This window comes from Apteryx mantelli, chromosome 18 (assembly GCF_036417845.1).
Source record: "Apteryx mantelli isolate bAptMan1 chromosome 18, bAptMan1.hap1, whole genome shotgun sequence".
NCBI lineage: Eukaryota > Metazoa > Chordata > Aves > Apterygiformes > Apterygidae > Apteryx > Apteryx mantelli.
In genome coordinates, this window is record NC_089995.1 from 11,942,165 (window position 1) to 11,969,272 (window position 27,108).

The window sequence follows — 27,108 nt, forward strand, 5'->3', positions numbered from 1 at the left end:
TCTCATGGGTCACAGAGACTTTCTTGCATAGTCTTGACCCCCATTTGAGTTCAAGAAAACCTACTGAGAACTCAACAACTTTGTCTCTATATAAAGATTTTGGGTCCTGCTGAGCTTTTGTGTATTACTGAAAAGTTCCTTCTATTAGAATAGTACTTCAACCAGAGGCATGCAGCTTATAAATTCCTCTGAAATATGGATCCCCCTAAGATTTATTTATTAATCTCCTGCATACCTCCATTCCACAGCCTTTTCAAGGCTATCCTGGGAGTGCTCAATGTATTTAAGTGAACAACAGAAACTGTGCAGTGCAGAATACACAAACAGGGGGCACGTATCTGCTCTAGTAGGCTTAGTGGCACAGCTGAGCTGGAGGCTAAATACACATTTCCTTAGCTAACTCTTTTGCCTTTTATAAATGTCCTGGCATATAACACTTTCTTCCATGCCTTCAGGAATCCCTAATTAATTCCCATCCCACTGTAACTATATAGAGAAGTGTCTTCCTTTCTTCTATAAAGAAGGAGCTATTATCATGCTAATAACCAAGTAATTTGACCTGAAACAAGCCCTTTGTCATTTTGCAGCCTAGTGCAGAAAGGTGCAATACATTCTAAAAGCAGGATAAGTTACACTCTCAGCCTTCAATAGTGAATCAAATAGAACAGTTAGGTATTGGCATTTCAAAAACAGGCTCCTTAAATATATAGCACAGTAACAACTTAAATATATACTGTGGTTACTGTAGAAGAGAACTTGTAAATAACATCTCACATTATTTATATTTCACAAACTTTACATGTACTTACAGGAACTCACTTTTGATGCATTCATGATTATTTTGACAAAATTAATTTTACCCACATGAAGAACATGAGAAGAATTTACAGGGCAGGACTAAAGATTCACTGTAGTGCAATATCCTGACTCTGAGAGTGACCAAAAATGTATGCCTCCTACAGTGCAAGCTTGCAGTAATACTGCCCTCGTATACTTTTCCAGTCATCTTCAACTCAGTGATTCCTATGTAGTATCTTTTGTTTAATAGTCCTTGATGGACTTTTCCTACAGAAATTTAGCTAAACACTTTCTGAGTTAATGTCAACTTCTGACATCCAGCAGCATCCTGTTGCAATTAATTTCACAGCTAAAGTATGCATTTTTTTGAAAAGTACTTTGTTTGTCATCAGATAATTTCATTTGATACTTTCTACTGCTTGTATTTTGAGAAACAATGACTGATTTCTTCTGTTCACCTTTTTATGGGACAGTAGTCACTCTATATTCCTGTCATCTTCCCTTCGAACAACTCTCTTCTGGGCCGGAAAACCTTAATTTATATACTTGTTCTTCATACAGAAGCCATTCAATACCTTAATGCATTTTTTCTCTCATTATTATACCTTTTAGTTCTACTATATTCTTTCTGAGTTGGGGGGACCAGGACTGCACACCACATATAAGATGGGGACTCACTGTGGACTTCTACAGCAGCCTCAGAGATTCCATTTTGTTCTTTACTCCTTTTCTTTTGTGGATGAAATAAACAGGGATTTTTGGGGAAAAGAAAAACAACAAGGGAATAAATATTCCTTGCCCCCTGCTGCCTGAGATGACTGCGGCACAGCCCCCTTCCCCATGGGATTATAGATTTAATTTATATTTATGAACATTTCTGAGATAATCAATCTATAATAATTTTAATCTATATTTCTGCCTCATTCACACATACATATAATCAATTCACCATCTATTTTCTTGAAGGAAGTGATTCATTGCATGAGTTGGAACAGTGGCTCGATAAAGCAGCAACCTAGCTTCTGGGAGCTCATCATTCAAAGATTACAGTTTGGGATCATATTACCACTGTGCTGTTACAGCTGCAACCCAAATGAGTTTTGTCTCTCAAGCTATGTCTATGCAATGGCTTTAGTGTCACTAGTGATAACAAATGTGTCCTGGGGAGAAATGCCAAATACTAAAATGCACTGTCTAAAGAAGAGAGCAAAGTGATAGTTACCTACTCAAAGCGACTAATTTGTTTAGAATAATCAGTGACTTTTTTATATATTTCTTGCTGGATACCATAGAAAGCTTAAATCATATTTCCATAGAAAGTTTAAATCATATTTTAGAATACTTAATTTTGCCAATTTTTTTTAAATGTAAGTGTCCGGTGTACCTATGCACTCATTTTAATTTTGTGCTCTATTAGACATATGGAAGTTGTTGCAGAAGCTATGTGTTATCTTGTTTAAGGTCTTAGGCTTGGTATTAAAAATGACATTTTATGATAATTTTCTTTCAATTACCTATAGGAATTATTATTATATACACATATATCTCTCTAAGACTAAATCATCTGACCCTGCAAATTTTTTTCTGAGATCACAAAATTCATAAAAGATATCTCTGGAGGTCTCATCCAGCCTCCTGCTCAAAGCAATTACATCAGATTGCTCAGGAACTTTCAAGTTGAGTTTTGAATATCTCCAAATCTGGAGGTTCCACAACTTTCATGTAATCAGAACAGGCTATTCAGACATGCTGGGACAAAATGAAACTCTAAGACACCATGAAATCCCATCAAATAAGACTGATCGACATGGCAGATTGTTGGAGACTGATGACGCACAAAGGTGGTACATAGCACGCTTCAGAGATGCAGAGAATAGCTGTGCCTATTCTTTCAAAAGTGGGGAACCTCCCTTCCAAATAAGAGCGGTTTCTGACTTTTAAAGAACAGAGGTTTTTATTTTCGTTCCTCCCCTAGGAATCTAGGAGAAAGATTTCCTTTTATGCATTCCAGAGATATTAAAAGATGACTTTGGGAGGAATTGGAAGTTTAATAGGAAAAGTCTGACAACGATAGTTGGTCAGTAAACTTTGAATGTTGTTGCACTATCCTAAACTCTTCTCTGGAGAAACAGGCTGTTTCCTCTCTACATCACCTGGGACAAAAATAGAATTTGTATTAAGTTTCATGATTAGTTCTATGAGGCAGAAACTACAATTTGTTTATAGTATTAATTTACAAACAGCCCAGCTCTATCAAATTCATGTTCAACATACATGTTTTCATTTCTTAAGTTATATCCCTAATACCTATAAATTGCACGTGTCCAAATTCTGCCTCCATTTTACTTAGACACAAATTGTAATAAATTCTACCTAAGTCAGCAAGCTATTCCTATTATGCACCAAAGAGACAGAATGCTGTTTATTTTAACTTTTTTCTTTTTTTTAAAAGGGGAAGAATGCACTCTTTGCCAAGCTTAGAATACTATTTTAAGAAACATTTGTTTGAAGTAAGAAGAGCTCCATCCTCAGTTATTCCTATTGCAGAACTACCATCATTTTTTCTTTTTTCAAAATAATATTTTAGTATATCTTCCCTCATTTTGTTTTATAAGAGTATTTTCCTAGGCTCTTTGTTTCACTGTGTTTGGGAAGCATTCTTCCACCTCTTAAGTGATAGTATCCCTGATTTTCTTTTAGTAGTTAGCTTACTTAAAACAGTTACAGTGCAAAGTTACTGTCCGCTCCGAGTCCTCATGCTGGTTCCTACAAGCCCTCCTGTTGTTTTCAGAAACTGCTGCTACGTCACTTGCTTGTCTAAGTTTCTGACCATACAAATCGTTGCCTTATGAGAATGTAACTTATTTTGTGACCTGGAGAACTTTGGTATGACTTTTCCTTTTGCTTGCTGCATCTTTCCTCAGCATTGAGGTAAACACTGTACCCTGCTTTGGTCTTGTGCTATAGTCTGAGTTTGGCACTCTCCACTCTAGTTCATCTGACTCAAAATGCAGTTCTATTTTTCGTGGGTCATATCTTCTTTATGAAGCAGCTTTTCTTTTATCTTAATGAAATGACCTTTTACTCAAAAAATTTCCACTTAAAAGAACAGTTATGCTTGAGATCTGTTCCTACTTCTCATAAACTCACAGGCAGGAAGCGGGGAGGGTTAGAGAGACTTTCACCCATCTTTGTGCTCTCCTGGTGTCACATGGTTGCTGCTGAAGACAGGTTGCTGCAGTCAGGCAGCTCACCTCCTTCCTTCACCCAGCAGTGCTCTCTGGGACCTCCCTGTTGGTATGCAGAGCCGTCTGCTCTGGGCATCCTGCCACCTGCAGCTGCTGGCAGAAGATGCCACTCAGCAGACCTTGAGCTATCACAGTTCAGAGACTAGTACCCAGTAAGTATTGGTCAATGCTGTCAGCTTATGTTAAAAAAGCACTGGATCTGTAAACTGAACTGGAACATGGTTCTGACTCGCAAGTCCTATCGGTCTTGATCAGTGGGTTGAAGAGGCTAAGGCCCCTCCCGGCTGCAAGGATGGCAGGTATACCAGCAATCGTGATTAAAATCAGACAGTTTGTGAACTGGCCCTCAAAAGCCCACTGCTTACTCCCTGCACCAGGCTGAATTCTCTTTAAGGTTTCTTCAGCCATTTACCCAGCAAAAAATGGACAGAATGCCATTCTCTCCTGCCTTTGAAGTGGTATATCTCAGGATGGAAGCAGATGAACTACTTCAGGAACTAGATGAGTCCTGGACAATTTTAACATTTATCTCACACACTCCACCCAAATACTTATCTTTTCTTTCCTATGGCAGAGTATGGTTGCAGGCTCACCAATAAAAGGTGTTATTCTGCTTTTCTTAACAGCTAGCCAGGTTGCTGTGTGCATTATCAGGGCATAAATTTTTCTTCCTTAGTAAAACGTGTGATTTTGCTGTGTTTATGGCAATAGAATTGCAACAGCTTAAAATTCTATTTTTTTCAAATATATCCACTTTTAAAGATGAGTCACAGAGGAGTGTAAATGATACTCCCTGAATAACTTCCCTCCGTCGTTTATTTGCATGCTTTGATCAGATATAGATGATGTGTCATGTTTCTCTGTCCTGATCAGATATGTACAAGGTCTTGGAACCGGGTTTCCAACACAAATGCATTACATTGCTAAATGTAATTTTCTGTTATTATTCTTTAGCATTTAGTAAAAGAAATGCTAATATGACAAATATTTGAGTAACACTTTTATGAAATTCTTAGGCAGACTGATCAGGAAATGGGACAAATACAGTTGAAGTGGTTTTCATCTGAGGAGTTGAATAAGAATTTTTTTTTTTCTTTTACATATTTATTCATCTCTAGTCAAAGCAGCAGCATTAACTGCAATGTGTTGACAGGCACTTCATTAGCAATACTTTGAAGTGAAACCTTGTCAGAAGATAGATATTTGAGAGGTTGCCTGAAAGGGGAGAAGTTAGACCTGAATCTCAGATCTATTGAGTGTTGTGGTTGCTGTTTGTTAGTTCAAAAGAAAAACTACACATTAGTGTGAGTTATACACCTATTTGGAACAGTTGCTGTCTTTGACTTTCTAACCTAGCAAAAGAGCAGTACATTAAGGGTGCCAGAATGCAAGGTAAAATCATTGCAGGGGGAAAAAACAAAAACAAAACAAAACAAAAAAACCCTCAACCCAAGCTGAGTCTGAGTCTACCCTGTAGTCTAAGAACTTTTTTACATCTATCCTCATTTTTTTAGCCTCAAGCTGACTGGGTCAACAAGGTCTCTCATCAAAGGAAATATAATATTCTTCTCTGTCAAGAAAATCCAGTAAAGTAACATCAGTCTTTTATGGGTAAAAACTCAGCACTCAAGCAGGTAGCTTCTGTGTTTTTAAATACTTAAAATTCAATTCTCTGCTGCAGAAAGTTATTCCAGAAATCTCATAAAAACATTTTGTCTCAGGACACTTCCAGATCCAAGAAGTTCAAAGTAAGCAGAAATGGCTCGTGTTGCAAAGTTCAAAGTCAGACTTCATGCACTCATGTAGTTTAGCGTATTTGAGTACAGTGATTTAACTAACCCTTAGTATTTTCAGTGGCAACCAAAGTCTACGCTAAGTTATAGAGAGTTCTCTACAACACTTCCCATCCTCTGAGGTAACCATCTTTATTTTAATGATGATGTAGGATAAATTAAACCTAGCGTTAGAACGAACAGCAGAGAAATACAACATGGGATTTTGGTAAAAGGTTTATACCCTGAGATGTTTGAGTTCCTAGGACTTTAGTGAAGATTGTTGTAAGGTAAAAAGATATAGGGTAGTTATCTAGACGTAGTTTAGTTGTAAAATGGTATATGGGGAGCTGGTAGAATTTACGTTATACAGAGCAGTGAAATACCTATATACTGCATTTGTTTGGTTTAATCTTTCAAAATAACATTTTGAAATCTTACCAGAACCTTACCAGATTCATAACATTTTTTACCTCCCATTCCTGCACAGAAATGATTTTCACTATTTTTATGCAAGAAAAGTTATTTTCCCTTCTTCCATGTTTTTTCTTTCTCAAATACAGAAGGCTTTGTTACTTCATTATGAAAATACTGAACCTCAGACCGGATTCGTTACTCTCAGTTTTACACCAAGAATACTTATGGCTGTTTGCCAAAGGAGCTTATTTTTTCTTCCTTATTTCGTCCTGATGTTTGTCATACATCCTGCTTCCCATCTCAGTTTTCAAATGAGCCAGATTATGCAGACACTGGAGGAGGTTTCTGTAGCAATGGTAATTATGTGAAAAATCTCCCTCTACACTTTATTTACAGGTCTCTTGTCATTATAAATACCTGATTCACCTAGTTCCACAGGAGATTAAATTCCAAATAACAACTATTTCAAGCTTAGATATGAAATGAAACCAGCAAATTATGTTTGTTCACTTTGTAAATATCTAAACACTTTAGTTTTTTAGAGCATGTAACGTACTCAAACTGTATCTCAGTATCTCTACCCAGCAGAGCAAATACAGCTAAAGAAGCTCAAAGGCCAGCCCTCAGCCAGCATCTGCTTATTGGAAGTATTTCATTTCTGGGATTTGAACTTGAGCAGAAGCCCTGGAAAGCAGTTATTCAAAATAAAGTGATTAAGTTCAATACAGCTCTTCCCTTAAATGAGAGAAGAGCAAGCCTTCAGAACAAGCCTTTCTAAACCACAAAAAATCAGGGAAATAGGAAGCATGTTTTCAAAATTAGTCCTACTTTAAAAGAAAATTGTTGTTTAACCCGAAGAAAAAATGTGTCTTCCCAAGCAGTCAGCCTTAATTCCCAAACTTACAGGTTGATCCACTCTTGTTTGAAACTTCTTTTTACTGAATAAAGATAAGCACACCAGAATCCAGGTTTTCAGACATGTAGAACTAAGTCAAGCAGTTCTCATAAAAACTATATCTCTCTAAACTATATCCAGCTGTATTTCTGTTAATGATATAGTTTGGTAAAGAATAACACAATCTCTGTGGGATTTTTAAACAAGTATGTTGAACTGAACAGAGATTAATACTCCACCTTTCATAATATCATTTAAAAATACTACAGACAGCTTTAAAAGACTGTGGTTTTATAGGACTTTTCCAGAGGAGCCAAACTGCTGTTATTAGCTGTGTGTATATATGACTGCCCAAGACTCATGTACGCATTACTAACTGCATGTATCGTTTTTGCCTCTCATGCATTTAACACTCTGGCTGTGCTTGGCTTTCCAGATTTGACTGCTTTATTATGAGTATATCCCCCAGCAGTAACTCTAGGCTCTGCATGAAGAGGGAACCGTGGAGTGCATCAACTCTGAAATCCAGACATACCTTTTTCCGAAAGAGTTTGCTCAGAGGCATGGGAGCGGATGATACTTTCTCCTTAGTCTGCTCTTTGGGTGCTTCAGTAGCTGCTGCTGCTGCCTGCTGCTGAGCTGCGGGTTCAGGGGCTTTTGTGCTGTGTTTAGTTGTTTGAGCCTCTTGAGAGGATGGAGCATTTTTTTCTGATTTTACAGAGGTAACAGGCTGCTGTTCGGTGCTCTAAAAACAAACACATAGGCAATTACAGCACTGTTGGAAATGTGTAAGCGACAGGAAAATCGGAACACATTCAGGCGTCAGCTGGGCCAAGAGGCAAGTCCGCACTGGACTGCCGCTGCGCAAGATGTACAAAGCAATAAGGTGGATTTAACCACATCCCCTTACAAGCTGCATTGCCCTGTCCTTTTGAATGAAGTAACATCTTGAAGAGAGGAAGCAAATTGAATAGCAGCCCACCCTTCACAACAGAGATGATAAACAGATAATGAAATTAAAACACTGTCTTTCAGACTGAAAAGAAGAGTGAGAGTAATTACACTTCGACTGCATTAATCACACAGATAACTCAAGTCATCGCACTTACTTTGGTATTAGTCGTCTGTCGGGCTTCTTTTGCAGTCTGTAGGGAAAAAAAACACAAAGACAAGTCCATTTTTGACAATGCCAGCCCTCATAGTTATACAGCTCAGGAATTGTCTGTGTCACAAATTATTTTATTTTTAGTGAATGTTTGTGGAAGTCCTGGCTCCTGCAACCATGGAAACTGATCTTTTAACAGAAGCAAGGCTGCCTTTTACCTGACCTAAAGGGACTGTCAGCTTGTGTCCTTCTACCTGTAGGTACTTGGAGCCTTGTGCTGAATTGCTTTGTACTCACTCTGGTGTGTTTACAGTTCTCAACTTGTTCTTTGAAAACATACATATATTTCCAGTTTCCACAGGTAAGACATTACACAGGGTTTTAAGATATTGGCAGAAATTTTTATGAGCCAGGTCTTTTCCACTGAGAGAATTGTATTCCAGTCATGGACATGCTAAAGTGTGCCTTCAAATTAGGAAACTTTGCTTTCTGGAATATGAAACATGGGCAGATGCGTGCTACACAGCAGGTTAGCAAATATAGCTGCCATTTACTAACCTCTTTGAAGAGGCCCTTTCATTTTTAAAGATCTGATACAAGCACTTTTTCAGGATGGATTTGTGGCTATATTGGGCCCTGTTACAGCCTGCTTTTTTCTCAGTTTCTGCATTAAGCTGTAGTTAATATTTTTTGCATGTTGTAAACAAGTACATAATAAAAATATACATGAGCATTTATCAGTTCTTACGGCTGAGCTTCACAGTGCATTGTATATATTCAAACTGTAAGATAAATGCAAATGTAGAAGGTTATCTGTTGCCTTCTGAGTTGGCAGTACAGCTGCGCAAAGGGAGAAGGCAACACAGCCTGGTTGTATGCTGTCACCCAGCAGCCCCATGTTGCATGGAGATACTCCAGGAGATGCAAGACTGCATAGATCTAGTGGCTGGGAATGAAGGGCACAGAACAGCAATGGTTTTATAATGCAGAGGCAGGAGGTGCAGCTCTGCAAAAAGCAGCTCTCCGGGCGCTTGAGGATTGTTTATTCCGTTCCCCAAACTTAAATTTACACTTCTGTGAGTGGACGGGGTTTTTTGTTGTTTCTTCAAGTATGTCTTCTAGTTTTATCAAAAATAGGAAGCTAGAAGAAATCTAGTTTGTTGAACTCATTTCTAGCTAGTGATATGGATCGGCATCTATTGACTCTAACATGCAGCCAAGCTAGTACTGAAAGAGGAGCAGCAAGCCACAAACCAAAGTAAAACCAGGGTGCTCTGATTGCATTTAGGCAGCCTGCCACACTCCTTGGAGACTTCTTGAAAGAATAGGTGAGAGCTATTTTGCAGGAGCCAAGAACTTTTTTATGGTTAGCTCTACTGAACAAGATCCAGAGCAAGTGGTAAAAAGCAGTGTAATGCCACAAGCTGGCTTCAGTAATAATGCTGAAAATAACTGATTAACCCTTTTCTTCCCAGTTAAAATCCCTTAAGTCAGTACAGTTATACTGCAAAACCAGCCTGCAGTGTAAGACAACATATATAAATGGAAGTAGTAGAATGCACAGAGACTCAGTGGTCAAATCCCGTCCAAACTCATTCTTTAAGGTTGAATGGCCAAATCCCACTGCATCAGACTTATGGTATGGATTTATAATAGGATCTATGTTGCTGTTTGAAAACAACATTTACAAGTCTTAGTATGGTTGCTTTAAAGTTAGTATTTATAAAAACACAGGACACTGAAAAACAATGTTTCTGTTGTTGTTCTTTAAGCTAATAGTCTTTTCTTAACATACTGAGAAGCAACAGGGTGAAGTGCTTAAAATTAAATATGACTACATAGATATAATTAAAATAATGATAATTTCAAATAAAGTGATTCATTACCTAGTCAGCACATCATGATAAGGCATTTCAAATGAAGGAAGATAGATAGAACTGCATCCTTTTTTCTTACTAGAAGTGATAACTTCAGGACTTGCCTGTCACCTCAGCACTCTGATTTGCATTTCCATTTTTAGTCAGCCATACAGGCAAACCGTTAACTGCATTTTAACCTATCTCCTTTACTATTGTATGTCACATGATTACCCCCCACACACACCTGTTGCTTCTGCATTTTGTATCTGGAAAGGGAAAGCTATGTAAATAGCTTAGAAATTACAAAAAACCCTCTACTCAAAAACAGTGAGAGTTTGATGACAAGTTATCCAGTTACAGAGTTGTTGCTTTCCTTCAAGATAATTGCTTTCATTCCACACCCAAAGAAAAGTACTTAAAATTCTATCGATTAGCCTAATGAAAAACTATCACCTCTTCCAACAGCTTGTCTCTTAAATTTTCTTTTTCTTTTTCTTTTTTTTTAAGAAGAGGCTTAGCATCTTAAAAAGATGTTAGCTGGTCATGTTTATACCTAAAAGGAAGCCCTAGTTAATGATGAACAAGTAATTTACATTTTAAATGTGTTAAATGTCAAAATTAGTTACAGATGCAATAGATATAAAATGGTATCTTAAGTATTTTAAGCTGTTGGGAAGAACTGTAGTCATAAGTGCATTGGAAAGATTATTCCTTTGGTGATACACAATGACATTTTTCTCAAATATGGGAAGACAGTGGAAAGAACTTTTGTTTTGAAAATCTCAGCTTCCCTCTGTCTTGCTAATATCACTCCTGATTATAAAGACCCCTACTCACCAAAAATTGTGTGGGTGTTTTGAATGAGCAATAAATATTAATTATTTTCCTCCACCGGTGTAAGGGGCTGTGCTTCTACATTCTTCAGGCTAAAAAGCTGTTCTTTGCTTCACTGCCACAGAACATCATTAAATATATTATCCTCTTCAGAATAAGTATTGATGCTCATGGAAGACCTTGAGTCCAAAGTTGATGAAAAGTTTTCAGGGACTTTTCTCATAAGTTAATATTTTCTATAAAGCAAATACTTGCATGAAAAATGTGTTTCTCAACTTCTAAAGCATCCACAAAAGACAAAAACCCGTTTTCCTTCCAAACTAAATTCAGAATTGAATTATTATTCCTTTACTATGTTTTCAGGGAAAAGTCAGTATTTCTGATGGAAGTTTCCTATTTCCAGCCTTCTCTTCCATATCAGTTCAGCATCCAAGTTCAGCAAAGCCCTAGTTTTAACCACATGACTCAGCATGTCAAGTCAATGTAGATCTTATGGACTTAACCATAGCTGGATTGAGCTCTCAAACTTGTCTTATAATTGAAGGAGATGCACATATTTGCATAATTCATTGTTTGTCAGTACCTGCTTTTTTTTTTTTCTTTTTAAAGTGTTTCGGTATAGTTAGAGTTAGTAAGAGTAACTAGGAGGCATGTAACACAAGCTTAGAGGAATTTTTCAGAATCCTGGATTCACAGATGGTATACATAAGAAACATTTCCCATTTAAAAAATACTGTTTTTATAGTACATGGTACAGAAATGCTCACGCCATTAGTTTTCAAAGTGCTGAACAGTTGGCCAGATTCTGATTTCAGTTACCAATTAAATATACTTCATTCTGTGACAGGAGCCATCTGTTACTGCTCAGGATTCTGCTCTTGCTAGAATTTCATACAGACCTTATGCCTAAAGAGTTTGCTAAATGTACTGTGTCCTAACTTGGGACTCTCCGACTTCTTTTTCTTGGCTCCTTTCGTTTGGGATTCAGCAGCTGTCTTCGGAGCAGGTTGCCCACCATGGCCTTTTTCCACTTTTGAACCCTTTTGTACAACATCATTCACAGCTGAGTACTTGTTAGCAAGTTCACATCCTTTTGTTCATGAAAAGCATTCAAATACTCATGTTATATTAAAACAAAATATTTCCTTTTTGTTCTGGACAAGAAATTTATATTTTCTGTTCCACAGTAATTACTCAGTTCTTAGATTTTTCTTTGGGATGAGTAGCAAAAGAAATTTCAAAATATGCATTTGACAAATCTTTTGCGTTACACTAGGGCAATGCAGTTGATTCAAAATTAGATCAGAATCTGCCCCCAATTCTTCATTAAATTATTTGAGACCCCAATCCTGCAAAGCCTGAGGCTTGTCTATTATCCTAAATTCATGAGTAACCAAGTCAATTTGGGATTATTTATGGGTTTAAATTAGGTAGGTATATAAATCTTTGAAAATATCTTTATTCTTATTTGTATTGTGGTATTACAGGGACTTTAAAATGTGTTTTCTATAATGTATTATTCATGAAAGGGACTGAATATTAATGATACATTTATTATTTATGCATACTTATATACACAATATTACAGATTTGCACTGGTGTTCATGAAAAAAGTTAGAAATAAAACTATCAGAAACAGTAATGATAGGCTAATACTAACACTCTAAAATTAGAAAGCAGTGTTTCCTGTTCTCTCCATTATAAATGTCTGAAAAAGGCATTGGTTTTGGGACTCATCTCCCACTGCAATTAGAAACAGGATCTCTAAAAACCTAGGTATCACATTGAAAAATCCATTACAAAGAAATATAAATTAAAGAGCAACACATTGATTTTGATGACTGTACAGAAGAAGGAAATATTGGCTATTTCAAATAGCGGTAGCAGGCTACATGCAGCTCAGTGCAGACTAAATTACCCTACTGAGAGTAAAGATGAGTCTGTTCAAATAGGTGACATTCCTGAGTCTTTGGAAAACTTAAGTAATATTTGCTAGAATATTCCATTTAGCTTTTCATTGCATAAAAACCTTATTTTGCAAAACTGAAATACTTCCTCAAAATGTCACTGTTAAGATTTTTTTTTTTCGGATACTCAGCCCTCTAGATTTATCAATGCTCTTAGAAAGTTTAAGTTTTCCTATTATGAATATTTTTCTTCTTCCTTCCACACCATTTTCACCATTCTCTATAAGTGGTAGAAGAAAAACGTTGCAGGTGTTGGGGGGGAACAATACAGACTCAAATATCCAAGACAGCTTAATTGGGCTTCAGCATACAAACAAGTTAATGCAAGTCTCTTTTCTATGGTAACTGTCCTCTGTGTATCCTCATAATATGATTGATCACAGATCATGAGGTAGCATTCGTCACCCTTCAGTGTTTCAGTGTCTGGTTTTAAAGCAGCAAGAAGCTATTGTGTTTACCTAGTCCAAAGAAGGATAAAATTTTATTTGCTACCTGCTAGTATCCTGGACTTCATTCTGATCTCCCTTAACTTCATCTTAGGCAATTTAATCCTGATTTAATTAAGAACCAGACCCAATTTGGGGAAGAAATAAGTTTCTTAAATTATATTTCAATGAAAAATAACTTCATGCAAGTCTTCACCCTGCAGCTAATTAACTTGTACATTCGCAGCCTTTATTCTGATTTATTTGCACTTGAACAAGGCAAAAGCTTCCACCTAGCAAAAGCTTTGAACAGAGTTGACAAGTTTCCAGGGCCTACAAAAACACCGAACTCCGGAATCTACATCTTCAATGTAAATTATCAAGCCATGTGGTTGACCACACCTAATAAGATGCTTCCTGTATAATGCTTTGAATTATGTAATTGGACTGAATGAAACAACAACCTTGAAAGCAAGATCTTCCCCAAACATGCCCAGAATTGTTCTGCTCTGTACTCTGAACCTTTTGCCCTATGAAGAGGCTGTGGCAAGTCAGGTCTAAATTAGCCATTTCTCCCTTTAGTACTCTGTAGAGTAGCAATTGCATTATTTCTATACAATGACAAAGTCAGGAACTACTAGAGAAGGGTCAAATTCATGGTACAGAGCAGATATGATCCAAATGAATATGTAGTGTCAGTTTGTAAAAACCTGTAAAGGATCAATTAATCCCAGGAAGTTTGACTCAACTATTATGTAGGCTAACCTCTTCTGTTTACATGGATGAAGTGACAGTAGTGTTAAAGGGTGCACCCATATTACTGAAAACATGACTTGCTTTAGCCAGCCGATTAAAACTAGAGGTGTAGCTTATGACAGTATTGCTTAAAAGACACCAAACTCAGCCTGATGCCAAGTTCTCACTGATACCACACACCTGTTTTCCCAGGGGGAGTACGCCTTGGTGCTTTGGTAGGCAAAGCAGCAAGAGGCACTGAGCTGCTTTCTCAGAGAAGGATGAGAAGACTTGTCTGTTCTTTTAGCACGTGGTAGAGTACTGCTGAGACACCGGACACATGTCGACCCTTGTGTGATCAAACCCAGCTCCTCCCTGCTAAGGCAGCCGAAATGCAAACGTGACCAGGACTCAAGCCCACAGCAGTCCCCAGGCCAGCCAAACTGTTCAAGTCTTATGGAACTTAGGAGCTGCTCAGACCGCATGAAGAGGAAAGTCTGGCTTAATGCCATAGTAAAGGCACATTCTTAGGGAACTTCTCAGGGAAAAAAGTGACCGTTTTCATAATACAAAGAGCTGTAAAATAGTCTAATGTCATACAGAAAAATTTCAAAGTTAACCTTTTTAAATATATTTTTCCTGAATGTAGTGGAAATGTATTTTTTTTTTATTAGGAATTCAGGAAAATACGAGCAAAGATGAAGATATTCTTTGTAAAAAAGAAAACCTCCCATTAGCCTCTGTGCAGTGAGTTTGCATATCCTGCTGAAGTCATCTGGATATGTTTACCTTCACAGGTGTGATAGCAAACCAAGCCCAAACAGCATATTTGTTTCCAAATTAGTGTGCCTGCACCAGCAGTCATCTGTTATCAAACACACCCACATGCTTCCATTAAGTATGCAAACTGTACAAACAGCTGGATTTTTCAAAAGTTGTTGAAAGAGCTACAAATCTCCCTGAAACAGTAAGATTTGATGACTGCCTTTTCTGGCCTTCTTGGAAAACCTCAGCCCTGATTGCCCATTTCCAGAATTGAGCTAGATTAGGGAAGGTTTCTGGAAAATTTGACTTGACCATTTTAATACCAGGCTGTACAAGAATTGAATGGGATAAAAACCATTGGGCTAGAAAACAAAATTTTGATGCCAATAGTGATTTTTATTACCTAATGAACACATGGAAAAATCTTTTTTTAGGGTTTTATCTTTTATGTGTTAATTAGATTTTATCACATGCATTTCAGGAAAAATTTTAGTTATTAGAGTCATAAAAGTGCATTTAATCTGGAAGCTCCCAGTTATTCAGTCACTGATAATTCTTGTAGGCCACTGAAGCATCAGAAGATAGAAGGCAGCTTAATACAAATTTGTCTGGCACATTTCTCCCGTTGAAACTATTGTAAGCTTTAGCACTGTCTTAACAATTGGAAAAGAGTGGGGAAAAAAGTCTTTAAATATCTGTATTTTTCCATTATAGGTATGTGTTTTCAACGTCAATTTTTACAGTTAAGGTAGGTTTTTTTTAAAAAAAAACATTTTTACAAGTTAGGTGAAAAGACTATCATTTGGAGGTTTTCAGTATCTGCAATAACAGAAATAAAAGCTATAATGTTCTCCTAAATTCACACAAAGAACTGTCACTGCTCAGATGCTAAAACCAAATCTCCTGCTGCCTGTGAAATCCAAAAATGAATATTATTTTTAAAGGGACACAACAGGCCTGTGTTCCAGTTACATTGAGGAGCGTTTCTCAAACTGAGTTGTCTGTGTAGCCAATGTGGATTTCGGCTCTTAAAGGAAATGTCGCTATAAGCGCATTTGCAGTCGGTTTGACGCATTGCATTAGAACAGTTTGCATGTTCAATTTATCCCACTTTAAAATCTGAGCTTGCAAAGTTGAAACTGATCCACATCTCCGCAGGTAAATGAAAGAATCCTAAACCATCAAGGGAAGGATAGACTTCACCCTGCAAATCCTGATCAGGCCCAGAGCAGTTCTAGCCTCTGAGGTTTCGGCTGCTAAATAGGAACAGCACAGGAGCTCCAACCATAGCACACTCCTTATGGAGGTGCTTAGGCCAGAAGAGGCCCAGACAGGAAATGTTGGGGGTCTTCTCTGCTTCCTATGGCTTTTTATTGGTTTCAGTGGGAGGTTGACTCTCCCCCAGCTCCCTTCCCCAGGGTGGGACCCCAGTGCCTCTGACCATGCCTGCTGCACACCTAACTGCAGAGCTGCAGGGAAGCCTCCCCATCTGGACCTGACAGTCCCAGCAGGTATGAGGAGAAAAAGGAGACTTGTGTATAAATACCTGGAAGTTAAAAAACAGAAGCTTTGCACAGATTTGTGGGCAAAGGGAGTTTTCTGTGGAGTTCGAGAAGACTTCACTGCAAGGACCCCCACTTGGTGAGATCAAGGATAAGTCAGAGTACCAGTGAATGAAAACATGTTTCCAGTTCATCATCCACCTTACAAAAAGTGCTACAGTTCTGATCTTCAATTGTAATGTATGGTACGAAGAATTACACTTTATGTTCATCTTCCTTTCAAATATATTTGGGGAAGAATTTTTTAAGTTATTACTGCAAATGGTAACATCAATTGGGGGTAAAAAACCCATACAATAAAGAGGAAAAACCTGTGTTAAAAACACTTAATGACCAGTGATAGAGAGCAAGGAATCTGCCTACCTTGTCTTCAGAATCACTTTTGGCATCAGCTTTGCTTGGAGAGACCTTAAATATATTTGAGAGAATAAACAGTCACACCCAACTTAATCTTTTAGAATAAAATTTGAAAGTTCATCTATTACTTTGAAACTAGCAGTGGTTTCTATCACAAAAGTAAAAACTGCAAACATTGCTTTATTTTCTAGGTGGGAAAATTTGTAATACAAATGTGTCTCGAGTGTAACTTCAGGGCAGTGACTAAGAAAACTATCCCAACCAAAAATACATTTCTCAAGCTTATATATCCTATTACTCCATAAAAATGAAGTTTTGAGATTTTCAGAATTTCAACATGCAGAGGATATGCATGTTGAGACATGCTAAAGACATAGGACAGCTAAATACCTCCAGTTCTGAAAGTGTCTATAATAGCAGAGGAAATTTTCTGAATAAAACATCATTTGATCACAACTGTACTATATCTGCATATCTCAATCTCAGATCATTCTTAAGCCATCTGTTTGGCTTCATAACATTACTCCTTGGTGCCTGTGAGAGTAAGCGTGTTACATTTAGTTAAGTATGTCCACATGGGATTTTTATAAGCAGCCTTAATTTAAAGCATAGTATAGAGATGAAAACTAAAGGCGTAGACTTACCAGCATTTTAAGGAAACTCATGACAGAATTATCGTTGTCCGCTGCAGCAGCTGCTTGAGGGTTCTCTTGTTTTACCTCTGCCTTTTCAGGTTGCTCAGTGGTGGCACAGTTGACACCTGCTGCGTCCTGCCGTATGTCTTTTTGGTTGCAGTCATCTATCTCCTAAAAAGGGGGCAGAGTTTCTTCAGTACTAGCTTGCTTAATTTCCAGTGGAATGTAAAAGTAACATTTGTGACTTGCATTATGTTGCTCTCAGTCACAACCCTAATTCCAACCATATTTCTCCAGCCTACATATTTAGAACAATTGAGCATTTATACATCTTTCCCCTCTTTTCTAATATATTCAGCATTTGCCATTGGAGGAACATTGTTCCTAGCTACCAAGTATAAGAAAAAGTTGCATACTGCATCCCAAACACCACCACTTTCTTATGAGCAAGACTGAGAACTTGTGAATAGGACCAAACACTGAGATTTTGGCCTTTGATGTCTCAGTGTCTGAATGTACCATACAAAGATTGTTTCAGATACTCTTAATCTGCAACTCCAGAAATTATTTTTATCTAGTAAACAAACATGATATAAATTGAAGAAAAGCCACAACTCAAACATGAGTAATTCTGAGCCAGAGCCAGATCCAGAAAAAGAGACAGCTGTAATCAGATTTACTAGAGCCCCAAAACAGTTTTCCAGGGCTCAAGCACCCAAGTATATAATGTTCTTAAAGTTACTACCTTTCTATTTGGACACCTAAAGAGGGGCCTGGTTTTTAAAGACACTTTTTAGACTAATTGATGGCACAAGTGTAGAGAGGTTGGCACCCCTTTACTCTCAGCTTGCTACTCTGACCACTTTTGACTTGAGCCTGCACAGGTAAACCCAATGCAAACTTTGTGCAAGATAACAGTTTGAGACCTCCTCAAATCCCATTCAGCATTTCCCTTTTTAATATTTAAAGAACACTAAATCTGGCTATCTCCAAGCCTGTTATCAATAATACTCTTCCTCCCTTTTATCTGTCCGTATTGTAAACTCATGATGGCTGGATCTGTCAATTATTAGAGAAGCAAATTGTGTGAGCACAGTGGTGGCATTGATTTTGGTAGGGAATCTGAGACATTATTGAATGAGCAATCATTTGCAACAGTACAGTATTTCTTAAGCAAATGAACACCCCCAACTATCTAGACAGCAATACACATATCTGGTCACTTAAAAAATTATGACCATAGAAGCAGTTAGTCATTAGGAAACTAGATGTCCAGATTACTTGAAAGGAAAAATAAGGACCAGAAAAACAAATGAGCTTAAGCTTGTCCACTTGTCTTCAGTACATGGTATCTTTGAAATACTGTCTCTCAAAAGACTTCCTAGAGCTCTAAATGACAAAGATAGTGGGGTTTTTTTAAGTACCAATTAGACATGCTTGTTCAGTGCCATTTTTATTAGGAAATTTTAGAGTTGTACCCTTGAGAACCTTCCCCTTTACTGAGGGATTTAAAATCAGTATTTGTATAGGATTTACTAAGGACAGATTTCTGTAGGTAGCTCTGGGAGGGAAGAGACTAAACACGTACAAATCACACGCAGTTAAAACTTCAGAGGGCTAATTTGGCACCGGGGAGCATGAGCATAGAGGGGCCAGTCTCCCTGCAGCATTCAAGGAGTTAAAAATGCAAAGTTTTACTTACAAGAACAGAATTCTAACTCTTCACCCACCATTTTCCAAATTTCCCCAGGAAGAAAGCAGCACAGTAGTTCAGAATGCCTCAACAAGCTATTTAGGAGTTTCTTGTAAGGGCCTGACACACCACTTTGTACAGCTGCCAGTTACAGGCCAGAGTCACTCCAGGAACAGTATGTTCCATACAGAACATGGACAGCCTGTGCCAGCTTCAGCAGCCCTTCTCCCAAGGATGCCACCTCAACAGTTCTGGTCATATGAAAAATGCTGGCTTTATTTCAGATATTAAAAGGGCAATAAAAACACAAGGCAAGGGAGCAGAGAAGCAGGAGGCAGAGTATATGTTGCTAAACAAAACTAACTTCAATCATAAAGTCCTGATTCTATAAAACTCAGCAGCAACAGGTCAGACATTTAGCCCGAGTTTCTGCTTTTATGAGATATGCATGCACATATATATATACACACACAGAGCAGTTGCAGAGGCAGTTCTTAGCATTTGCTGCATTGGCTGTTCCAGTCCACCTCACTCCTGAAGCCAGACTTTGCCCAGCAGATGTGAAAGGTAGTGCTGAGGGCGCAGAGCTCAAGGCATCAGCCACAACTCGGAGCACACATCAGCCCCATAACTGCCCACTGCCCAAGGGACTCCTACACTGTGATTCTCAAGCTGAGACTCCTGTTGGCTATGGAGATGCAACTCAAATTGAGCCTTTGGTAGATGCTGTGATCCATCTTGTGCTTTCTTGGGAATACCGCTGTAGGAAGGAATACAGACTCAGGCTCTCAGTGTGTAAATGAGGGAGAGATAATGTGGAGTCTTACAGTACCGCAGTTTCAGAACCATAGTCAAATAACCACAAAAACCTCTACAGCAGCTCACTCAATATGCTGTGCAAAGCCCTAGAGGCATATAATAATGAAAGAAAACTCTAGAAACAACAGAAGAAAGTCAGCATTAGAAGCTAACAGATCCTGGGTAAATGTTCAGTTCATTTCTTTGAGGAGCCAAATTTGGGGGTAAACACCTTAAATACTTGTACTGTAGTTTTAATTCAGTCATTAGAAAAATCTATCAAAAGAACATATTCCTGCCAGCACTTTTGTTTGCATGAATCATGGCTCAGTGAAACATTTCAGGCATAATTTGTCTTTTCTTTGGCTTAAATAGTAAATGCTTCATGAATTCATGAATTCTGTCCTTGTTTTAATTATGCTGTGTTCTGAATGTAGTTTTGTAGACCACAAAAAATAAAGACTGGTTCACTAAACACAGAATGTTTGTGCAGCTCCTAAGCTACAACTGCAGAGTCTCTCTTACCAGCAACACTGTTTGTTGTGTGTTGGCACTCAATTCAGGGAAACTTTGCTTTAGCTCTTACAAATATTACAAACCATAATCCACCAGAAAAAGCTGTGTTGGCAGTGATATCTGGATTTTTAGTATGATTATTATTTGGTAACAGTTTGTAGTTACTAAAGTAACAGCAATTAAATTAGAAGCAGTCTGGTAAATTAGACTTAGTCATTCTCTCATCCTACATGAGAACTAGCAACTTTATAGGGAACAGAGGGCAACTGTGCTGGAAGGCAGAGCCAAAGCCTTTGTTTCAGAAACGGAGTTAAATCAAGTTTGGCAGCATATCAAGAGTGCTTAGTCAATATATTTTTGCCAGGAAAGGTCTTAACAGCCCTCCTCCACCTCAACGCACACAGTTATATACTTGAGGGATAAAAGACAAAAGGTATGGTGAGGAAATTCAAGATAAGGTTAAAATTTCATGCCCCCTCATGGCCCAGTTCTGCTACTGTCATCTACACTGAGTGTCTTAGACCCTGATTTTGTGAGCTCTCAGACATCCAGTGGTGCAGCTTTAAGCACATGTGTAAAGGATGTGCAGGCACATTCATTAAACAAGAGACTTGCCCACAAGCAGGCCCCCAGGCATCAAGAGGCTATTGCGTGGGCTAGGATCCTGCAAATACTTACATTCATACCAAACAAAACCTAGATCTGAGGAGTGCCTAGAATTTCCAGTAGTAAAGTTTAACATATGGGTAGGTATAAGATGAAGATTGAAACAGAATTCAAAATGAATAGGAAAACCAGACATCACTGCCGTAAGAAACTAGATCTGAATGAACAATAAAAGTGTTCTCAGTATTTGAAGACAGACTGGATTTTCTTGGTTGTCTCCCCACCCCTTCATAGTTGCTTGGTACAGTTGCTTAGCTGAGCTTTCCCAATATAACTCTTGCTACCAGCAGTGCATAACGGATTCCTGGTTAAAGCTACTTCCGATTGCTCATTTCACATTGTACTACTTCCACAGCATCAACTGAACTTTCACATTCTGTACTTTGCAATCATAACAAAATAAGAAATAAACTGTAAATTTTGTATTCAGTTGTAAGAGTAGCAGTCCTTGTGAGCCACAGGCAGAACTTATCCTTCATGTGTATTCATGAATTCCTGCAAATATTTTGATTATGTTTGAAAACTCCAGTCTGAATAGCCACAAACAGAGGAAATGGCACTATGCACCGAGTAGATTTACGCAGCTCTGTTTATGTAGTGAATGACTTGAGATCCTAATAGGCTAAGACCACAGATTCTTTAAATGCACATATACATCTGAGACTAGTGATGGGTGCCACTTTTGGAAGGCAGTTGTCAAAAATGCAAGTGTTTGTACTCTACAACTAAACTTCAGAGAATTAAAGTTGTTGAGAACAGAAATCTTCAAATTTAAGCAGAAGATACAGAATACTTGTTAGAGGAATAGAAACCAAAGAGACCTTTGGAGAAAACCTGCAGTGATACCAGTACAAGCAGTGAGCATTTTCTGAGCTATGTTCAACACTATTCAAAGAGTTAGTGATCATACAACAGTGTTACTGGAAAAGCTGGACTGCGTTCCTAGAAAACAATTATGCTTAATAATACACTTTCATACAGATTCTGGTGAGAGGGTCATGCAGCTAATTTCTCCCTCCTGTTCCTCAGATTAGACAGTATTTGAACAAGATCATCAAGGAGTATAGATTGGCTCTTCTCCAGTGAAACTAATAACAGTTATGCCACTTTACCTAGGGGACTGACTTTTTCAGTAGTCTATTTTAATATTCATCATATAGTATATTTGCTGATATCAAATTTCACAAGAGGTATAAAATCTCATCCTGCTGTCCTTGGAAAAAAGATTTTGTTTTAGGTACTCTTCTGAGCTAAAGTGGAACTTGGCTGTAGGCAATAAATTATACAGAGAAGGATCCAACACTTAACTGATGCTGTGCTCATGTGTTCTAGTAACTTAGGACTAGCGTGGACTCGGATTTTATTTCTTTCTGACAATTTTGTCATGCTGATGATCCTGAATAAATAACAAATTAAATAAAACCTGACTTTTCTCTATTGCTGTCTCCCATTCTGCAGTAGACAAAATGATCGTTATGTTTGAGTCACAGAATGGCTACGGCTAAAAGTAGCAACACAGTTCCATGACATGTAATGAAGCATACTGAACTCGTCTGTTTTCCACTCCTTTGATTAGTGTGCTAAGTTAGCTAATTTCTTACTTTGCATTCTCCTCCTGTAAATTCAATTCTAAGAACTGTATTTCCTTGACTAAAAAAAAATCACAGTAGCTAAGAGTACCAAAAAAATCATTATTGCATATTATTCTTGATTCTGGTATGTAGGCTATGCAACAAGCAGCTATTGCTCAAGAAAAGTATTTTTTCAGCTTGACAAAAAACATGCCAAAGAATTTTAGACCATCAAGTGTCAAACTCTTCAGCTCCTAAAGCATAGCAAACAATTTTACTTTCAGGTACTTTTGTTTTCATTTGTAGCCAGCTGCTGTTCATCATCCAGACTATTGGAGCATGAACACAGCTAAACCTTTCATAGAAATACAAATGAACTTAAACTCTAGGTCAGGTGCCAGCATTTAGTCACAAAGCAGACAGCTATTATTCCTCTGCCATAGATGCTTCTCCCATACCTCTATTCAGCCACCCTTTGGGGATTACTTCCTATGAGCTTAAGAATAACACTGATTCATCCATACAGCCATCATGACATGAAGTTGTCCTGCACTTCTAATGTTCCTAAGAGACTTCATTAAGCATGAAATGGATATTCCTGTTCAAACACTTGCCTTCCCCTGTGGGACACTGCTTGATGTGCTCTGTAATCCGACAGCCTCTTTTGCTGGGATGCTTCCGTCAGCAGTGTCTGAAGCCTGCTCTTCCTCTCGGGTATCAATTTGGGTTTTACTCCTTTCCTTTTTCTTCTCCAGCTTGAAGATTCTGTCAAAAAAGGTTACTTGTTTTGGCTCTGACACGGCTGCATCCTCTCCGTCAGGTGTCCCCGGTGCTGCGAGTTCGACTTCGCTAAGCGATGCTGCAGGAGGGGCCTGGGTCAGGTTTTTATGTGAGCATTGCTCCAGTGCAGCTGCTGTGGGAAACTCCACACTTTGACTTAGTGCTTTGTTCACTTCAGGCGTCTCTGAGCTGACATCAAGTTTAGCTGATCCAGCTGATGAATCTGTAGCTTGATCTTCAGTACGCCCTGGTACAGGCCATGAAAACGCAAAGACAGAACGAGATTTAGCAGATGGCATGGGTTTCTTGGCATTGTTCCCCAGATTCTTTCCGCCTGCATCAGAAACGGAGCTTATCTCCATTGTCTTCGGGGAAGAAACAGCCACATTATCCTGTGCAACACTTGCCTTTGCATCCACTACAAACAGAAGCATAAAACAGTAATTATCCACCACAGCAAAGAAGTTATACTAGTTGTGCAATTAATCATGGTGACCTTGCTCTTTAATAAACTAATTCTGAAATGTGGAGCCTCAGGGAAGACCACACACAGTGTGACTTGTTTAAAGATCCTGTTGTTTTCTTGTACAAAACACGAGCTGCAGCTCATCTATTGGACCTGCCTGTCTGATTTCTTTCCTCTCTCTTTTTCTCATTGAAGTCAGTGCAGATTTTATGTTCTCTGCACCACTGTCCTAGTGTCAAAATCAGTGGCTGAGGTTTGTGACTACTTAGACTAAGTGGGCACACTAAAAGAAATGCTGATCAACTCAGATGCCTTCAGCATTTTAATCAACTGGGCTGAGGGATTCCATTTTATTTAAGGATTTTACTTTCTAATTAAAGAGCAATATGCAAAAATTATTAATAAGACTTGAGACAAAGTTTATATTAATATAGCACTTTCCTCTGTGAAAGCTAAACGGGAATAGAGAATGGAAACAGAGGAATGATTGTTTCCTGGCTTGCCAAATTCCCCAAAGGGCTTTGTAGTCATAACTTATTTTATTCGTTTTTCCAACACTGTTTCTTGCCTTGTTGCATCCTTACTATAGTACAGTTTCTACTTGCACTTTTCTTCTATTGTTTATAGACTAGTGTAAGCCTAATTTGAACAGTTATAAGTCAAACCTGAGCCATGCTTTTTATCCTTGTATTTCTGACTTTTTACCCACAAGGGATATGGCTCTTCATATTTTTCCCCATCAAAATTCTCACAAATAATTTTCCACTGTGTACACATGACCATCATACTTCAGGGGTGAAAAATCTTCCATCTTTAAAGTATATTTTGTGATTTATATTGCAGTGGCACTTTAATCACAAGTGAGATGAAAATACCTAGTACTGTATAGGCAGATAAGAGAAGGACTGTGCTTTACAGAAGACAAACAAGAGACAGAAGAAAGAAATCTCTTATATCTGTTTTGCACATGGGAGACTGAATCACAGACAGATTATGTGGTTTGAAATCCCAGTAAACAGGAGAAGTCTTGTAGAGAGGCAAGCCGTGCAGCTTCCCCTCGGCTTGAGCTTTTCTTTACTTTTTGACTGGAATATATGTCTAATTTCACTGTCAATCATCACCACAGATTTCAAGCATGAATTTAGATCTAATTATAACTGTGCAGAACTGTCAGTCTCAAACTGACTTGTTAAATTAAAATTTAAAAATTGTCAGTTTCAGTGTGAAACAAATTATTTCAGATGATAATTGTAACTGTCTTTAGTCAATATTATGCTCTTCATACTTTACTGTATAACAGAAATGAAACCCTACATACCAATAAAATTTGACTATATGGTCTCTTTCATAATACAGATTTAAGGTTCAGGGTTTTCCTTTTCCCTTTTTTTTTTTTTTAAAACTCCTTTAAGATAAGAAATGCCTATTTTTAGATCACAGCTTTCAAAACTACCAGTTAGCTTTTACAGCAAAATTACACCAGCTTTCTAACTTTCTCATAGGATTTTGCATGGTAGTACATGTGTCAGCATTAACAGGCACTATACAGGGATGACCCATATGTTCTTATCCATTTATTATTGTTGTCTTGTAACAGTGCTGGGGACCAAAGTCATGTCTTTGTACAAAACCAGAACAAAAACACAGTCCCAGCATCTGGACATAACATCTCATTCTTGACAACATTAACTCAGTGGAAGTCCCCACTGGACTGTTGTTTCACAGCACAGTGTCCGTACGGACTGGCAGGAGCTGGGAACTTCCATAAAACAGAGAGGAGAGAAGTGCAAGAGTGCACTGGCATGCCAGCGTGAATGTCAATTGAATTTACTGAAATACTTGCCAGCAATAGAGGCAGCAGCTGACAAAGTGAGGACTGTCACGGCAGGATTCACAACTGTGGCTAGCATTTTACCAGCTGCCAGGAGAGCTGCTTCTTTTAGCTTCTCTACTTCTAATGTTTTTATTCTGGAATTTGCCTTCTTACTGTGTTTTGTGCATATGCGAGCACATGAAGAGGGCAGAGTGCCTGAGCACATCCTGTTCTGTTCAGGTAAATAGATTTTCATTTCTTTGTGCACCCTAACAGGCAAAATTTCTTCCCTGGATTCTCTTTGTTACTATTCATGTAAGAAAATGACTCATGCTGGCAAGAATTCCCATTGTCAGTAATACTCAACATGCACCTATTTAAACATATTGGCATGCAAAGAAGAGATACAGATAACTGATCACCACTCCTTATCAGTTAAGGCCACTAAGTATCAGTTCCTAAGCCTCCTAGAGTACTATATGAAAAAGGACTGAAGCACTAATTACTTTATAGTTGGGAACCTGGGAAGCAAGCCTTAGAAAGGCAGAGACATGCAAGACAATCCCAGAAAAAGCAACTGCTTCCCCAAGCTAGAAAAATAGAAACAACATTCATCGGAAAATAATTGTAGTAGATGCAGAACTTCTGTTTTATGTCATAGATAAAGTAAAACACAGGAAAACTCTATTTAGTATAAAAATAGGTATACAATGCTCATCATTAAGAAAACCAAGCAAACAAAAAGTAGCTCATGAACCTATCAAAATCCTTTTATCTCTAATTATCATGGAAGGAATGAAAGTCCTGGAAAATATCACTGGCATGAGCTCTGCAGCATGTCTCTTGTGTCAAAACAGTTCAGACTGTTTCAGGGAAAGTCTGCTCAGACACCAGACAGAGCAGATCCTACCGCTAGAGAGGAGACATTACTGTGGTGGGCTCAACAGAAGAGTTTGACTCATGCCATATTCACAGAAAACTGAAGAAAACAGATTTTGAGATTGCAGTATTTGGATGAAAATGTTCCAGTTTTGACAACATCATTCAACCTCTCAAAACATTTCATTTCAGTCTTTTTTGTTTCCACAAAGTCTGTTTCATTTTCCTTAAGAGTCCCTACCATTGCTTGTAAATGCACAAAGATGTCCGTGAGACTTAAGATCTTCACAAGTGTCTCTTTCCAACTGATTTCTCCTCCAAAGTAGCCAATTGAAGCTTACTTCACCTCTCAGTGAATTCGCCAGCCCTTGAACCCTGTGTATGGCAGAAAACTCAACAACTCCCAACTATTTGCTCTTCTCCAAATTCCATTTATTTTAGAGCACTCTAATCCTTACTGCCCAAACACAGCTTCCACTGTTTCATTTCCATCAGAGCCTTGATAATAAAAGCACACCATTTGTTGCATTTATTCATACAAAAACAGCTGTA

The 27,108-nt window shown here is 38.1% G+C and overlaps 1 protein-coding gene across 1 annotated transcript in view; it reads right to left on the reverse strand.

The window, feature by feature from the left end:
• The window catches only part of BCAS1 (brain enriched myelin associated protein 1), a 53,546-nt gene that overhangs the window by 19,041 nt on the left and 7,397 nt on the right, over nucleotides 1-27,108 (reverse strand). Inside the window, exons 3-7 of the mRNA XM_067307618.1 lie at nucleotides 23,233-23,816; nucleotides 17,384-17,545; nucleotides 16,746-16,790; nucleotides 8,240-8,275; nucleotides 7,666-7,875 (exon numbers count right to left, since the gene is read on the reverse strand). Coding sequence (XP_067163719.1) covers nucleotides 7,666-7,875; nucleotides 8,240-8,275; nucleotides 16,746-16,790; nucleotides 17,384-17,545; nucleotides 23,233-23,816 — 1,037 coding nt within the window. The remainder of the gene's footprint in view (nucleotides 1-7,665; nucleotides 7,876-8,239; nucleotides 8,276-16,745; nucleotides 16,791-17,383; nucleotides 17,546-23,232; nucleotides 23,817-27,108) is intronic.